General features: G+C 44.2%; 1 protein-coding gene across 1 annotated transcript in view; it reads right to left on the reverse strand.

The window, feature by feature from the left end:
• acbd3 (acyl-Coenzyme A binding domain containing 3) overlaps positions 1-10,964 on the reverse strand; it is a 68,737-nt gene extending 57,773 nt beyond the window's left edge. Inside the window, exon 1 of the mRNA XM_080193024.1 lies at positions 10,614-10,964. Coding sequence (XP_080049150.1) covers positions 10,614-10,914 — 301 coding nt within the window. The 5' untranslated portion in view covers positions 10,915-10,964. The remainder of the gene's footprint in view (positions 1-10,613) is intronic.
• Between the last annotated feature and the right edge of the window lie 7,624 nt (positions 10,965-18,588).

The following is an 18,588-nucleotide window of genomic DNA, read 5'->3' on the forward strand; positions in this document are numbered from 1 at the left end:
CGCATTTTATCCTCAACATGACGGAAATCTATGGCAAAGGTTAATATTGCTTCAAAAACTAAAATTGTGTTAAAACTAAAAAGTTCTGCACAGAGCAGCTGAACCAGATCCTTGCATGATAATGAATTAAACGTGGAGATGCCAGCGTTGGACTGGGGTAAACACAGTAAGAAGTCTCACAACACCAGGTTAAAGTCCAACAGGTTTATTTGGTAGCACAAGCCATTAGCTTTCAGAGCGCTGCTCCATCATCAGGATTTACCCCGTTAATCCCCCAAATCTGTGTCCTCTCACTTTTCTGATGTTGTACTTGGAGAACTTGTTTTCAAATTTCTCACTCTGAAATACCTTACTGTGTTGTCTATATATAACTCTTTCAGTGATGTCTATGGGACTGAAGAGCCCAAGCTTAGCACTCTGCTTATAACCGGATGGTACAGAACCATCTCGCTCAAACAGTCAAAAAAAGGCAGAAAATCACTCGTTTTCTCCAAAATAATTCTCACTGGAAAAGAACCTCAAGAAAGTTTTGAAAAATTTGTGGATGGTCAATTTTTAGAAAATGGCCAAATATTGCAATCTAATGGAAAGCTATTCAGCCCAATGTGTTGTCCAATTAGTTCCACTGCCTTCTCCTTGCCCACCATTATGCAAACATCTCCGTTTCAAATATAGATACAAATCCCTTCAGAAATTTACTACTAAAGCTGCTTCCACCACCTTTCCAGACAGTGGACACCAGATTGTAACAACTGACCGTGTAAAAGAATTCCCCACCTCATCTCTGGTTCTTTTGTCAATCATCTTAATTCTGTATTCTCTGGTTACTGATGCTCCTGCCAGTGCAAACAGTTTTGCTTTATCAGTTCTACTGCTTGCCTTGTGTAAAGGATTTAATGATTATCTTAGACTCATGCTTTCTTATCACTGACTAAACAATTTGACACTCAGAAGTAGTTAAAATCTCCCATTATCCTTCTCTCCTCCAAGGATAGCAGTTACTCTACTCCCTACGCCCCCCTTCTCTAAAGGCAGCTCCAAGTTGACCAGGCCCATAGAAACAAACAGGCAATAAATCCAATCCATGAAAACGCTTCAGCAAATAAAGAGCAGACAAGAATTGCATTTAGTCAGTGACTCAGGTAACAAGGATAATGATTAAAGTCTTCACCACGAGTGTCAACTGGAGACAAATTTAAAAATGAGCTAAAAACCAAGGCAAACACTTGGAAGAGGGAGAAAATGAAACTATCTGGAGGATAAAGAGAGAGGAGAGAAATTAAACGAGAGCAGATGATTCCCATTTGTAGCTAGCACTGAAACATCCATGATGTATGCAATCTAAAGTGCAATCCATTAATCATTTCCAAAGAGTCTTTGCCAAAGTGTTTGAATTGAAGCCAGCAAGTGTATAGGGTGTGTGCCTATATCACAACACTGACTGGAAAGCTTTTTGGAATATCCTAAGGTTTGAAAGTTGCTATAAAAATATATTCCAAAGAGAACATGCTGGAGAATCTCAGCAGATCTAGCAGCATCTGTAAGGAGAGAAAAATGCTGACACTGAGTCCAGATAACCCTTTCTCAACCCTTTGACAAAGGGTCATCTGGACTCAAAACATCAGTTCTTTTCTCTCCTTACAGATGCTGCTAGATCTGCTGAGATTTTCCAGCACGTTCTCTTTTGGCTTCAGCATCCGCAATAATTTGCTTTTATCCACTATAAAAATGTTATCTTTTTACAGAACCAAAACAGGCCATTCCAACTACACTTCAAACTCAACCTACCTTTCTCTTTTATTTCAGGAAACTATGGGACGCGCAGTGGCACAATGGTTAGCACTGCTGCCTCAGCACCAGAGTTGTGGATGTGCCGGCGTTGGACTGGGGTAAACACAGTAAAAAGTCTGACAACACCAGGTTTTAGTCCAACCGATTCATTTGATAGTAAACTCACAAGCTTTCGAGGGGCCTGCCTCTTCGTCAGGTGAATGGAGAGTGAATGGAGAACTCTCCATTCACCTGACGAAGAGGCAGTCCCCTCAAAAGCTTGTGAGTTTACTATCAAATAAATCGGCTGGACTAAAACCTGGTGTTGTCAGACTTTTTACTGAGTCAGCACCAGAGACCAGGGTTCGATTCCCGGCTTGAGTCACTGTCTGTGTGGAGTTTGCACATTCTCCCCTTGTCTACTCCAGTTTCCTCCGGGTACCAGAGATTTCAACAGTCCAGCCATCCTTGATGCAAAAACATTTCTTTGAACATTCCCTTTCATTTGGCCCTGCCACTCACTGAAGGTGAGCTGAGGTAACATTCCCACCTGAGAGTCCATAAACAATACATCTCAGAAGGTAATGGCCGGATTTCAAAGAAACTTTATACACACAACCCCAAGGAAGAAATGATTCATTTGTCTAAGATGCTGACCCAGATCCTGGATTTATTTTTTACAAATCCATTAAGATGGGAAGAGGTCAGACAGGCTTTTATTAAAAGAACATTGTGGCTTGTTTTATTTGGAATATTGTTGATTGTTTTATAATGTCGTGGACGGCCTCAGCTGACCTTGATGGAACGCATCACAGCTGAAAAAACATGAGCCGAGTTTTCAGAGCAAGTTGTTGGATACGGATTGGACTGAAGTCTGCTCAATGAGATAGAACTCAATACAAATAAATTTCTTTTTCAGCTTTGTAGTTAGAGGATAAACCAGGCAGGGGAAAACATGAAGGAAGAGCTGTGTAAATGTAGAAACGCTGAGTTAACACAGCATGGCGGAAGTATGTACTCTGCTGATCGTCCTCTGCACTTGTGGTCATCTGAAACTTGTGCCATCTCCTCACATGCTGCTCAGTGGAAATAATCACCATTTATTTCATGACCTCCTCTGGTTGTAAAGAAAACAATTTCTCAAGTCTCTACCAAGTGAAATTTGGCCACTAATTTGTTTCCAGTCAAGTGGGTGAAAACATCAAATTCACCCACCTTCGATTACAAAGGTAAAGAATCCATCTAACATGCAGTGGAAATCAAATCTCTCCATGAAACACTGGTGATCTTCATCACTGACTCACTTGCTAATTGCAATCCCTTCCGACTTGAAACCAAAGCAAGCATACATCAGGCAAACCTCAGCTTTCACCTTTAGTGTTCACTGGTTTAGGTGACGTGAAAACAGGTGGAGATGGATTTCTATAGTGCTTTTCACAACCTCAGATGTTTTACAGCCAACCGCGTATTTTGAAGCATAGTTACAGAATCGTAGAAACCTTACAGTGCAAAAGGAGGCCATTCGGCCCATTGAGCCCACACTGTCAACAATCCCACCCCAGTCTCTATCCCCATAACCCCACACATTTAACCCGCTAATCCCTCTAACCTACACATACATCCCAGGATACTAAGGGGCAATTTGGCATGGCCAATTTATCTAACCCACACATCTTTCGGACTGTGGGAGGAAACCAGACCACCTGGAGGAAACCGAAGCAGACACAGGGAGAACATGCAAACTCCACATAGACAATGACCCAAGCTGGGAACTGAACTCGGGTGAGGCAGCAGTGCTAACCACTGTACCACGTGCCGTTTTGTAATATAGCAAACACAGAAGCTAAGTTACACACAGCAAGTTCCACACACAGAACAATGACCAGATCAATTTATTTTAGACAGGTGACATGAGTGGGCGAGATTGTGACAGATGGAACAATGTAGAGGTGTGAAGTTATTCACTCTAAGAAAAAACAAAAACGCAACATTAAGTGGTCAGAGATAATGAAATATGGGTGTCCACAAGGCTGTGTGCAGACATCACAGCAGATTAACCTGCAAAGGCAGCAAGCAATTAGGAAAACAAATGGTATGTTAGACAATATAGAAGTACTGCAGTGCAAGGGTGAATACATTCCACACGGGCCCTTGCTGACGCCATGCCTGAACTTGCCTAGGAGGAAGTGCAATGAAGATTCACTAGACTGATTGCTAGGATGTGGAAATCGTCCTACGGGAAGAGACTGAGTAGACTAGACTGATATTCCCTAGGGTTTGGAAGAGATGAACTCAAGAGGCTTGACAGAGTAATCACTGGGAGGATGTTTGCGCCTGGCTAAGGAATCTAAAACTAGAGGTCACGATCTCAGAATAGAGGATTAGCTATCTAGCAATGCAATAAAATCTTCCAAATTCTCTACCCCAGGGAGCTATGGATGTTCAGTCACTGGATATATCCAAGATAGGGATTGCTAAGATATTGTGGCACTATGGGGTCAATGCAGGAAGGTGAAATTGGAATAGAATCATAGAATCATTACAGTGCAGGGGGCCATTTGGCCCACTGAGTCTGCACCGACTCAATCTTATCCAGGCGCATACTCCCACTCTCCGTAATCCCTAATCCATCTAACCTGCACAACTTGAGACACGAAAGGACAATTTAGCATGGCCAGTCCACCGAACCTGTGCATCTTTGGGCTGTGGGAAGAAACCGGAGTACCTGGAGGAAACCCGCACAGAGATGGGGAGAACGTGCAAACTCCAAGGCTGGAACTGAATCTAGGTCTGTGGCGCTGTTAGGCAGCAGTGCTGACCAACGTGCCACCTGTCTGTATCAGGCACTATCTTACTGAATGGCAGAGCAGGCTCAATGGTTTTATTTACGTTCAGAGATAAATATTAACCAGGAAATGTAATTATCAGCCTCAGTGCCTCGTATGTGAGCGGTACTGTAAAAACCAGTCACTTACACTCGATCAATGCCTCACACTCAGCCTGTACAGATATGAGATGATGCAGTGCAAGGTAATTAAGCCCACTGATTATGTTCCAAAGGGGACTGGAGAATACAGACACACTCTGTTCCAATAGTGATAATAATCACATTCAAATTGCTGGTCCTGATAATTTGATTTTCAGCCTTGACCGTGTGTCTCAGCAACCTTTCCATCAAATCCATTCAGGATGTTCAAGCGTGAAATCAAACAGGATGTGAAGCATAATGGAGGACATGCTCCTGTCTACATCAATGGAGACACAGTAGAAATGGGAGAGCTTCAAGTTTTTAGGTGTCCAGATCACGAACAACCTATCCTGGTCCCTCCATGCCGACACTATGGTTAAAAAGCCCACCAACATCTCCACTTTTTCAGTAGACTAAGGAAATTTGGCATGTCAGCTATGATTCTCACCAACTTTTACAGATGCACCACAGAAAGTATTCTTTCTGGTTGTATCACAGCTTAATATGGCTCCTGCTCTGCCCAAAACTGCAAGAAACTACAAAGGGTCGTGAACGAAGCCCAATCCATCACACAAACCAGCCTCCCATCCATTCATACTATCTACATTTTCCACTGCCTTGGAAAAGCAGCCAGCATCATCAAGGACCCCACTCATCCCAGACATTCTTTCTTCAACCTTCTTCCATTGGGAAAAAGATACAAAAGTCTGAGATCACATACCAACCGACTCAAGGACAGCTTCTTCCGTGCTGCTGCACGGAATGGACTTTCTTTGCATTAAGTTGATCTTTCTCTACACCCTAGCTATGACTGTAACACTTCATTCTGTACTCTCTCTTTCCTTCTCTATGTTTTGTCTGCACAGTGCAAGAAACAATACTTTTCACTGTATACTAATACATGTGACAATAATAACTCAAATCAAGACAACTCTTTCTTCAGCAGCTGCCCAAATCCAGCATATTCCATTTAACAGTTATTCAACTTTACATCCAAAGAATTAGCCTGGTCATCAACTGCAACAAAAACCCCTTGTACTTACACAACACCTTTACACTAATCAAATCACCCAAGACACCAAACAGGAGTGTCATGAAGGAAACACTGGCACTGAGTCACTTCAGGCAATACAAGGGCAGATGGCCTAAAGCTTAGTCAGAAAGGTAGTTTTAGGGAGGGAACTCCAGAACTCAGAGCCTTGGCAGCAGAAACACAGTTTAAAATTTATTAGTCATAAGTAAGCCTTACATTAACACTGTAATGAAGTTACTGTGGGATAACCCTGGTTGCTACACTCCAGCATCTGTTCAAATCATTGCACCCGATTCCTGGGTGGGATTGTGGTCAGTATGGAATCGATGGGCCAAATGGCCTCTCTCTGTACTGTAGGGATTCTATTATTCTAACCAGCACGTCTTTCAAGACTGTGGGAGGACCCAGAGGAAAAACACGTTGAAACTCCAAACAGACAGTGACCCAGGCTGGGAATGGAACCTGAGTTGCAGAGATACAAGAGATTACAGAGATAGGGAAGGTAGGGACATTGAAGGGATTTAAAAACAAGAAGTCTGAATAGGAATCATTAAAAGCAAGAGAACTCAGAAAGCCATATCCAGAGACAAAATGCAAGCTTGTGCTGTAACTGTGCAGCTAGCCAAAGAAACTGTTCATGAACAGATACTAACAGTTTGTAGTATCATTAAAAAAACAGCTATTTGTTACAAAGTAATCTTTAAAGTAGCAGAAAGTTGCTGCAACTAAATGCAGCAGGGACATTTTACAAATAGCAGAATAGAAGAGACTTGGTATAGCTTAGTCCATTAGACCAGTCCTATGCTAAAGGTGCTGACTCATGTTGGGAGTACAGGTCCCACAGGTACCAGGGCTGAACCTTCACAGGCGAGGTTTTGGTGGAAGTGGACAGGGATGGAAGGGAGAGGAGGTAGAGGCAAGTTGGCCAAATCAAACCACCTCCTCTCACCCCGTTGCTGCATGCACTAGTGGATAGTGATCAGAAAGGAACCATGTGATTTTATTAGGGGTACAACTTTCTAAAAAGCTGTACACACAAACCTTCCTCTAAATAACACTGTATATAGTTAGACATTTGTTCCAACAGTTCACAGAACACCCTTCTGCTTTATGACACTGACTACACTCCACAAAAATACTGCACAGGCTGTAAAGGCCTTTGCGATATCCTGAGTTCATGATGTTTCTTCCTTTCACTCTGACAACATCCAAGTCTCCTGGTCTATCTGGATGATCCCAGGTCATCTAAGCAGACTTCCAATTGCACAATTCTATTGACTGGTTTAAAGCAGCAGGATTTAGCATTTGGATTGTTTGGAGGGATGGGGGGAACACGAGCCAGAGCACATACTTACTATCCAGAGCTTAGACCAAGACTGGAAAGTATCATGTGAATGAGGACAACTTCAGTCTTATCTCGTTGCTCACACAAGCCTCATAATAACTGGCCAGACTTGAGCAAATAATGGCCACTTATTAATTTCTTTGTTATGGGAGACCTCCGACTTATAAATCAGGACTTTTAAGCAGCATTGAAAAGGAGAAAGCTACAAACAGAGGCACAGAATAAAGGAGCAGGGAGGTCTCACACTACTTGATAAGGTTATTGGTTAGGCCACAGGTGGAGGAGTGTGTGCAGTTCTGGTCCCCATACTATGGAAAGGATGTGACTGCACTGGAGGTTCACCTGGATGCTGCCTAGGATGGAAAGTTTCAGCTATGAAGAGAGACTGGATAGGCTGGGTTTGACTTCCCTGAAGCAGAAGAGGAATATGATTGAGATATACAAATTGGGTGAGGCATAGGTAGGGTAGATCGCAAGAATCTTTTCCCCATGACAGAGGTGTCTAGGACCAGAGGATGTAAGTTTAAAGTGAGGATAAGTGATGGAAATATGGAATGTGCTGCCTGAGTGAATGGTGGAGACAGGTAGTTTCGCAACTTTGAAGAAGCATCTAGACAAGCACTTAAATTGCCAAGGATTAGCAGACTATGGATCAAGTGTTGGAAAACGTGATTGGTATTTGATGGTTGGCATAGACATGGTGGGCTGAAGGGCTTGTTTCCATGCTGTGTGACTCTAAACGGAATCGACCCACTTTGGTTAAGTTATATAAACCTGGAGCATTCTGCTCTAATCTCATTCCCTTATCAAGGTGAATAGCATCCAGGTAAAGTGATCTTATTTTCATAGAACACCTTTATTATTGAATTTACAACATGGACAGTGACCAGCTGGAGCTTCCTCCTGATGAACAATAACCCTAATCTGCTGTGCCTGCCCCTTTCCTAGAGTATAAAAGCAGAGAAGTGTTATTACAATTGTATACGGCTTTGGAGAGTTCACACTTGGGATATTGTATTCAGTTCTGGTCACTTTCCTTGAGGAAGAATGTAGTGGCACTGGAGATGGTTCAGAAAAGTTTCACTAGATTGATTCCAGGTTCGAAAGGGCTATCGTATGAGGAGCGGGTGAGTAGCTCGGGCTTGTATTCGCTGGAGTACAGAAGAACGAGGGGGGATTTGATTGAGGTGAATAAAATACTCAAGGGGATTGAAAAAGTACATGTTAACCAAACGTTCCCCCTTCTAGAACAGTTACAACAAGGGGTCATAGTGGGGAGGGGGGAGGGGGGAGGGGGGAGGGGGCGGCAGGAGGGGGTTTCAAGACAGATGAGGAGAAGCCCACTTCTCAGGGGGTTGTGAATCTATGAAACTCACTGCCCCAGAGTGCAGTAGATGTGGAATCAATGGATTCAAGAGATAGATAGATAAATATTTGATCAAAACTGAGATAAAGGGCTCTGGGAAAAAAGGCAGGCAAGTGGAGTTAGGATGTGGAGATCAGCCATGATGGAGTGGGCACGAAAGGCTGAATTGCCCACTCTTGCTCCTTGTTCTTAGGCTACTGCAGAGATCAGGGAGGATTGAGAGAGATTACTGACTCAGAAGGGTGAAGCCAGAAATAATTTGAAAATCAGGAAGAGAACTTTTAAAAAAGGGTTGCTTAAAATATTAAATTATATAGCACCTTAAATATAAATGTTTTTGGATATAAAATATTAGAATCTTACACCTGTTGCTTATTTCTTCCCAAATAATCCACATTTACAATTTAAACTACAAGCCACAAAAACACCAAAGAGATATTCACTTCATCAATGGTGCAACTGGAACACTGCAAACTTAAATGGCCAATAAAGATTATTGAAACAGGGTTAGACAGGGGGGATTCAGAAAGAATGTTCCCAATGGTGGGGGAGTACAGAAGTAGGCGTCAGTTTGCAGATAAGGGGTAAACCTTTTAGGACTGAGGTGCAGAGAAATTTCTTCACCCAGAGAGTGGTGACATTGGAGATGGTTCAGAGAAGATTCACCAGACTGATTCCAGGTATGGAGTTGACATGAGAGATTAAAGAGGCTTGTACTTGGAGTTTAGAAGGATGAGGGGATCTGATCTAAGTACGTAACATTATAAAAAGGATTGATAAAGTAAATGCAGACGAAACATTTCTTTTTATGCGGCAATCTAGAACAAGAAGTCACAGATATACGTTGAGGTTGTCGAATTAAAACTGAGATGAGGAGGAATTATTTCTTGCAGAGAATGGTGAATTTGTGAAATTCACTGCCCCACAGCATCGGGGAGTCTGAATCATTGAAAGGTTTCAAGAGGGAGATAGATATACTTTTAATTAAAAAGAGGGGGATATGGGAAACAGGTGGAGAGGCGGATTTGAGATCTGGGAGAGATCAAGTATGATCTGATTGAATGGCAGAGCAGGCTCAAAGGGGTGAATTTGCCTACTTCTGCTCCTAATTCTTAATTTGTGGAATTCCCTACCACAGAAAATAGTTGAGGCCAAAACATTGTGAAATTTCAAGGAAAAATTAGATATCATTCTTGGGAGTAAAGGGATCAAAAGCTCAAAGGCTAAATGGTCCACTCCTATTTTCTATGTTTATAAATAGGGACATCATTTTTAAAATTAGGAAATAAATTAAATGGACTGAACTTTATAACTCTGGAAAAGCCACTTTTCAAAGACTATAATTGGTTTTGACTGTTCTATCATAGAAAATTAGCTAGTAATTATGATAAAATACTTTAAATACACTGCATTTAAAATTTCAAAATGCACACATTTTGTAGAAACTATAGTGTACTGTCGAGAAACTAAATAAATTAGAATTGTTCCCTTAAGAGCAAAGTTGAGTTAAGGAGAAATTTGACAGAGGGTTAAAATTACAAAGCATTTGGATAGGTGTAAATAAGGGGGAACTGCCTCCACTGGGCTGGTAATCAGAGGACACACTTATAATTGGCAAAAGGCAGCAAGAGACAAGTAAGCTCCTCACCCACCCCTCAAAAAAAATGGTAATTACAACCTGGAATGCGTTGTCTGAAAGGGTGGTGGAAGCAAATTTATTAATACAGCCCCCTGCTCTAAAGAAGTCATAGGGATTTGAAGCAGTGTCTCAGTCTCTTTCTCTCCACAGATGCTGTCAAGATTTGAGTTCGTCCAGCATTCTGTTTTCCTTTCAGAAATAAAGTGAAGGATCTGATGGAACTATTGGCAGGGCTTTGGGAGGAAAAAAGGGAATGGAACCAACTGGCCACTGAAGGGTGGGGATAGTGGGAGGAATAGGCCTGCTGGGCTGAATGGCCTCCTCCAGTCTTGTCATCTCATGACATTTCTCACATAGGACATAGCATCATATATAACCTGATAATATAATAATAATTAGCTGATGTAAGTTGTGATCTATAATGTTATGATATTTAATGGCTGTGATCTATAATAAAGATTATGACAGTGTTTGTAAGGGGGCAGCTGTTACCTTTGAAGAATTTGAGAGCCAGACAGTAGAGCTCATTCAGGTTGAAGCCCCAGTGTTCCTCCATCTCCTCGGCCTGTGTCTGTCCCTCCTGCTGCTTCTCTTCCCCCAACTCGGACACCGGGGCCGCTACTCTAGGTCCGCCCAGTGAGGTCTCCCGCGCCTTGCTGCTCTCCTGCTCTCCCTCGTCCGGGTCCGGGCTCAGCGTCAGGCCGTCGATGGACACTTCCAGCCGGGCAGAGCCGCTGGCGGAGCCTGAGCTGCCTTCCACCGCCGCTGCCGCCGCCATCATCATCTCCAGCATGGCCGCCGCCGCCGCGGCTGCCCCTCCCCCGCACCGGCCAGCGGCCACGTCACCAGCCGCACGCCTCACTTCCGGTCTCCCGCCACCTCTCACCCTGGAAACACAATCCCGCTCCCGGTTCGCCAGGCACAGGTGTCACTTCCTGTCTCTTCCTAACCTCTCACCCCCGGAAACAGAGTCACGTTCGGTCCAAGTTCTTCCTTCGCACATAGCCCTGCACACCGGAAGCAGGATGCGCGAACTCACCGGAAACGGAAGCACTGCGTCTGGCTCCGCCCCTCCAGCTCAGACCGGAAATAGAAACCGCATTCACTGCAGCTGTTGCTAGGAGACGGACAGAAAAGGTCTGAATGGCTCAAATTCACCAAAGGAACGGAGCTGCACAACTTCCGTCAATAATTTATCAATAGGTGAAATCTTTCACCCCTCAGGATAACGAAGGGCTTTACAGCCAATTTCCATTTTGAAATGGAGAAAAGGCGGTAGCCAATTTGTGCACAGCAACATCCCACAATTAGGAATTTATTTTTACATAAGAACATAAGAAATAGGAGCAGGAGTAGGCCATCTGGCCCATCGAGCCTGCTCCGCCATTCAATAAGATCATGGCTGATCTGTCGTGGCTCAGTTCCACTTTCCCGCCCTCTCCCCATAACCCTTAATCCCCTCTCTTATCAAAAACCCATCAACCCACGTCTTAAAAATATTTAGCGAGGCAGCCTCCACCACTTCAACGGGCAGAGAATTCCAAAGATTCACCACCCTTTGCGTGAAGAAGTTCCTCCTCAACTCCGTTCTAAACCGCCCCCCCTTTATCTTGAGGCTGTGCCCCCTAGTCCTACTGTCCTTTCTGAGCGGGAAGAGTCTCTCCACCTCTATCCTATCCATCCCATTCATCATCTTATACGTCTCAATGAGATCTCCCCTCATTCTTCTAAACTCTAACGAGTACAAGCCTAGTTTATTCAGCCTCTCCTCATAGCTCAATCCCCTCAACTCCGGTATCAGCCTAGTAAACCTCCTCTGCACTCCCTCCAGGGCCAAAATATCCTTGCACAGGTGCGGCGCCCAAAATTTTTGATGCAGTGTTTTTCTAGATATGTGTGTGATTTTTGATTTGATTTATTATTGTCATGTATTAATATTCAGTGAAAAGTATTGTTTCTTGTGTGCTTATATATAAGAACATAAGAAACAGGAGCAGGAGTAGGCCATCCAGCCCTTCGAGCCTGCCCCGCCATTCAATGAGATCATGGCTGATCTGAAGTGGCTCAGTTCCACATTCCCACCCTCTCCCCATAACCCTTAATTCCCTTATCTATCAGAAATCTATCTGCCCGTGACTTAAATATATTTAGTGAGGTAGCCTCCACCACTTCAACGAGCAGAGAATTCCAGAGATTCACCACCCTTTGAGTGAAGAAGTTCCTCCTCAACTCCGTTCTAAACTGCCCCCCCTCCCTTATTTTGAGGCTGTGCCCTCTAGTTCTGTTTTCCTTTCTAAGCAGGAAGAATTTTTATAAATATATAAAAAGGAAGAGGCTGGCTAGGGTGAATGTTGGTCCTTTAGAGGATGAGAAAGGGGACCTAGTGGTAGGGGATGGGGATATGGCCTAAGGTATTGAATAACTTTTTTGTTTCTGTCTTCACGGAGGAGGACGTGAATAATTTGCCGGGTGTTAGCGATGGAAAGGTGGTAGGACTGGAGGGTCTTAATGAAATTACTGTTACTAGAGAGGCGGTGCTCGACAGACTGGAGGGGCTGATTGTGGACAAGTCCCCAGGACCGGATGGAATGCATCCGAGGGTTCTGAAAGAAATGGCGGAGGTGATAGTGGATGCCTTGGTGGTTATTTTCCAGACGTCGCTGGATTCCGGGAAAGTGCCGGATGATTGGAAAACGGCTAATGTTACGCCGTTGTTTAAGAAGGGTCCCAGGCAAAAGGCGGGGAATTATAGGCAGGTTAGTTTAACGTCTGTGGTAGGTAAAATGTTAGAATCTGTCATTAAGGAGGAAATTGCGAGGCATCTTGAAGGGAATTGCTTGATAGAGCAGACGCAGCACAGTTTCATTAAAGGGAAGTCGTGTCTGACAAATTTACTGGAGTTCTATGAGGATGTGTCTAGGGCGGTGGATAGAGGAGAGCCGGTGGATGTGGTCTTTCTTGATTTTCAGAAGGCGTTTGACAAAGTACCTCACAAGAGGTTATTGCAGAAGGTCGAGGGACATGGAGTTGGGGGTAGGGTGTTAGCATGGATAGAGGATTGGTTGTCAAATAGGAGGCAGAGAGTGGGGGTCAACGGGTGCTATTCGGATTGGCGGATGATGACTAGTGGAGTGCCCCAGGGGTCGGTGCTGGGGCCTCAGCTTTTTACCATTTATATAGATGATCTGGAGGAGGGAACCGAGTGTAGGGTGTCGAAATTTGCTGACAACACCAAGATTGGGGGAACGGCAAATTGTGCGGAGGGTGTGGAGAGTCTGCAGAAGGATCTAGATAGGCTGGGCGAATGGGCCAGGAAATGGCAAATGGAATTTAATGTTGGCAAGTGTGAGGTGGTCCACTTTGGTAGGAAGAATGGTAGGAAGGACTATTACTTACGGGGCGAAAAACTGCAGCAGGCGACGGTGCAGAGGGACCTCGGGGTCCTTGTGCATGAGTCGCAAAAACCCAGCTTGCAGGTGCAGCAGGTGGTCAGGAAGGCGAATGGGATGCTGGCCTTCATAGCGAGGGGGATTGAATATAAAAGTAGGGAGGTCTTGCTGCAGCTGTATAGGGCATTGGTGAGGCCGCAGCTGGAGTACTGTGTGCAGTTTTGGGTGCTGCACCTGCGCAAAGATATTTTGGCTTTGGAGGGAGTGCAGAGGAGGTTTACTAGGCTGATACCGGAGTTGAGGGGGTTGAGCTATGAGGAGAGGCTGAATAAACTAGGCTTGTACTCGTTAGAGTTTAGAAGAATGAGGGGAGATCTCATTGAGACGTATAAGATGATGAATGGGATGGATAGGATCGAGGTGGAAAGACTCTTCCCGCTCAAAAAAGACAGTAGGACTAGGGGGCACAGCCTCAAGATAAAAGGGGGGCGGTTTAGAACGGAGTTGAGGAGGAACTTCTTCACTCAAAGGGTGGTGAATCTCTGAAATTCTCTGCCCGTTGAAGTGGTGGAGGCTGCCTCGCTAAATATTTTTAAGACGCGGGTTGATGGGGAGAGGGCGGGAAAGTGGAACTGAGCAGCGACAGATCAGCCATGATCTTATTGAATGGCGGGGCAGGCTCGAAGGGCTAGATGGCCTACTCCTGCTCCTATTTCTTAAGTTGTTATGTTCTTATCTCTCTACCTCTACCCCATCTAGCCCCTTCGTTATCTTGTAAGTCTCTATAAGATCCCCCCTCAGCCTTCTAAACTCTAACGAGTACAGACCCGGTTTATTCAATCTCTCCTCATAAGCTAACCCCCTCATCTCCGGTATCAGCCTGGTGAACCTTCTCTGTACTCCCTCCAAGGCCAATATATCCTTTCGCAAATAAAGGGACCAAAACTGCACACAGTACTCCAGTTGTGGCCTCACCAGTGCCCTGTACAGTTGCAGCAAGACCTCCCTGCTTTTATATTCTACCCCCTCGCGATAAAGGCTGACGTTCCATTCGCCTTCTTGATCACCTGCTGCACCTGCAGACTGGGTTTTTGTGATTTGTGCACAAGGACCCCCAGGTCCCTCTGCACTGTAGCATGCTGCAGCTTTTCACCCTTTAAATAATAATCCCTCCTACTATTATTTCTACCAAAGTGGATATAGAAAAGGAAATGAAAGAGTGCAAAATGTAGTGTTACAGTCATAGCTAAGGTGTAGAGAAATATCAACTTAATGCAAAGTAAGTCAATTCAAAAGTCTGACAGCAGCAGGGAAGAAACTTCTAGAATCGGTTTCTCAGATTTTTGTATCTTTCCTGAAAGAAGCTGGTAGAGAAAATGTCTGGACTGCATGGGGCCCTTGATTTTATATATATATTGACTGTGACACACTAACATAAAAGCAGAATACTGTTTTTAAAAACAGTAAGTTCTGGAAATACTCAGCAGGTCTGGCAGCATCTGTGGAAGAAACAGAAGTTAAATTTGGGAGAAGAAAACTTCTTCCAAGAAGATTTGCATTCAACCAGATCAACCAACTCATCAGCCCTTCTTCAAGATAGTCCCAGGGGATCTTTTGCATCTGCTGAAGGAGGCAAATGAAACTTCTGTTTAATATCTCACATAAAAATCAGCACCCCTGACAGTGCAGCATTCCCTTGGGATTGCGCTTTGTTGCATGATTACATGTGAAAATCTCTGGAATTGGATTTGAACCCACAACCTTATGGCTGTAAGAAAATAGTCTAGTCACTAAGTCAGTGCTGACGGGCAGTCGATTGGATGCCTCATGTATATGAATCCTGATTTTATTTTCTGTTTATTTTTATGTGGGATTCTGACGAAAAGGCATTCAGTCATAATCCCACAGATGGTAGCTTTGAACCATTGACAACTCAGCCAATCGATCTATTTAACTGATCCACTACCATCCTGCTGTTGTCAAAAGCAATAATTAGGCACATGTTGTCAAAGCTTTTTGTCTTGTACTCATCAGGACAATTTGCAAGAATTGTAAAGGGAACAACAATTTATGCTGCGTAAGAAGACAGTGCTGATTGGTTATCAAGTGGATTCTGGTAAAGCATTGCTATGGAGAATGCAGCAATTAACTGATAACTAACAGATAAGATTGCAAGATAAAATGGTACATTCCTTCAGCTGTCCACAATAGGCAAAGTACTGACTGTACTCAACCAATCTGGGCTTGCAAAGCCCAAAACACAGTGTCCAATATTAGATGTAAGTCCATGATTAGAAAAAATTTGTTCAACAAATGTGTGGTGAGAGTTACACTGACAACCAAATTAAGATGATCAGTCAGGCTCAGAGTGTGGTACACTTATACATGCTAGAAGCTACATATATTAATACAGAGCCTTGTCCTTGGCAAACATAAGAACATAAGAAATAGGAGCAGGAGTAGGCCATCTAGCCCTTCGAGCCTGCCCCGCCATTCAATAAGATCATGGCTGATCTGTCGTGTCTCAGTTCCACATTCCCGCCCTCTCCCCATAACCCTAATCCCCTCTCTTATCAAAAACCCATCAACCCGCGTCTTAAAAATATTTAGTGAGGCAGCTTCCACCACTTCAACGGGCAGAGAATTCTAGAGATTCACCACCCTTTGAGTGAAGAAGTTCCTCCTCAACTCCGTTCTAAAGCGCCCCCCATCCCTCTTTATCTTGAGGCTGTGTCCCCTAGTCCTACTGTCCTTTCTGAGCGGGAAGAGTCTCTCCACCTCTATCCTATCCATCCCATTCATCATCTTATATGTCTCAATGAGATCTCCCCTCATTCTTCTAAACTCTAACGAGTACAAGCCTAGTTTATTCAGCCTCTCCTCATAGCTCAACCCCCTCAACTCCGGTATCAGCCTAGTAAACCTCCTTTGCACTCCCTCCAAGGCCAAAATATCCTTGCGTAAGTGCGGCGACCAAAACTGCACACAGTACTCCAGCTGTGGCCTCACCAGTGCCCTATACAGCTGCAGCAAGACCTCCCTACTTTTATATTCAATCCCCCTCGCTATGAAGGCCAGCATCCCATTAGCCTTCCTGACCACCTGCAGGCTGGGTTTTTGCGACTCATGCACAAGGACCCCGAGGTCCCTCTGCACCGTCGCCTGCTGCAGTTTTTCGCCACGTAAGTAATAGTCCTTCCTACCATTATTCCTACCAAAGTGGACCACCTTGCACTTGCCAACATTAAATTCCATTTGCCATTTCCTGGCCCATTCGCCCAGCCTATCTAGATCCTTCTGTAGACTCTCCACACCCTCCGCACAATTTGCCGTTCCCCCAATCTTGGTGTCATCAGCAAATTTCGACACCATACACTCGGTTCCCTCCTCCAGATCATCTATATAAATGGTAAATAGCTGAGGCCCCAGCACTGACCCCTGGGGCACTCCACTAGTCACCATCCGCCAATCCGAATAGCACCCATTAACCCCCACTCTCTGCCTCCTATTTGGCAACCAATCCTCTATCCACGCTAACACCCTACCCCCAACTCCATGCCCCCTTACCTTCTGCAATAACCTCTTGTGAGGTACCTTGTCAAACGCCTTCTGAAAATCAAGAAAGACCACATCCACCGGCTCTCCTCTATCCACCGCCCTAGACACATCCTCATAGAACTCCAATAAATTTGTCAGACATGACTTCCCTTTAACGAAACCATGCTGCGTCTGCTCTATAAAGCAATTCCCCTCAAGATGCCTCGCTATTTCCTCCTTGATGACGGATTCTAACATTTTACCTACAACAGACGTTAAACTAACCGGCCTATAACTCCCTGCCTTTTGCCTGGCACCCTTCTTAAACAACGGCGTAACATTAGCCCCTTTCCAATCTTCCGGCACTTCCCCAGAATCCAGTGACGTTTGGAAAATAACCAGTTCCTATTAATAAAGCCCAGTACTTTGTATTCCTTACTTACTGCCCCAGAACCAGAGGGCACAACCTCAGCCTAAAGGAACAATCCATTAAAACAGAGATGAGGAGAAATTCCTGCAGCCAGAGAGTGGTGAATCTGTGGAACTCTTTGCCACAGAGGACTGTGGAGGCCAAGTCACTGAGTGTCTTTAAGACAGAGATGGATAGGTTCTTGATTAATAAGGGGATCAGAGGTTATGGGGCAAAGACAGGAGAATGGGAAAGAGAAAAATATCAGCCATGATTGAATGGTGGAGCAAACTCAATGGGCCAAATGGTCTAATTCTCCTCCTATGTCTTATGCTCTCTCAACCGACCCTGCCAAGTCCCTTTGCTCCTGAATCACTTTTCGAATTATACATGTTATTTTATATTTTTTCCTACCAAAATGAATCACTTCATATTTCTCTAAAATGAACTTCATCTGCTACCTGTCCACCCATTCCACTAACTTGTCTATGTCTTTTTAAAGTTCTACACTATCCTCCTCACAATTTACAATGTTTCCAAGTTTTGTATCGTCTGCAGATTTTGAAATTGTCCCCTGCACGCCAAGGTTTAGGTCATTAATATATAGTGGGAAAAGCAAGGATCCCAACTCTGACTCCTGGGAAACCCCACTACGAACTTTCCTCCAGCCCCAAAAATATCCATTAACCACTACCCCGTTTCCTGTCACTCAGCCAATTCCATATCCTTGTTGCTGCTGCCCTTTCTATTCTACCAGTTCAAACTTTTCTCGCAAGTCCATTGCATGGCACTGAATCAAATGCTTTTGGAAGCCCACATCCATCACATCAACCCTCTCCATTACCTCATCAACAAACTCCAGCAAGAAATGAGAATCTTAAAAAAAGAGGGAGGAAAGAAAATCAACATTTATTTAAGAGACCCAAATGTTTCAAATAACTAGACTGAAGCATTGGATTTCCAAGAATGTCAGAGAACACTGAAGTTGGAATGGAGAGCTGGAGTAAAATGGAGCACATTAGACTCCGATTGGATTAACTGTTAATAACTTGTGATGTTTCCAGTTTGGATGACCGTTGGTCAGAGCTGTTTCCCAAGTCCTATTTTCTTTGTCTTCAGCTCTGTCCAAGGG

This window comes from Carcharhinus amblyrhynchos, chromosome 7, assembly GCF_965287045.1.
Source record: "Carcharhinus amblyrhynchos chromosome 7, sCarAmb.v2.hapA, whole genome shotgun sequence".
In the NCBI taxonomy this organism is placed as follows: Eukaryota; Metazoa; Chordata; class Chondrichthyes; order Carcharhiniformes; family Carcharhinidae; genus Carcharhinus; species Carcharhinus amblyrhynchos.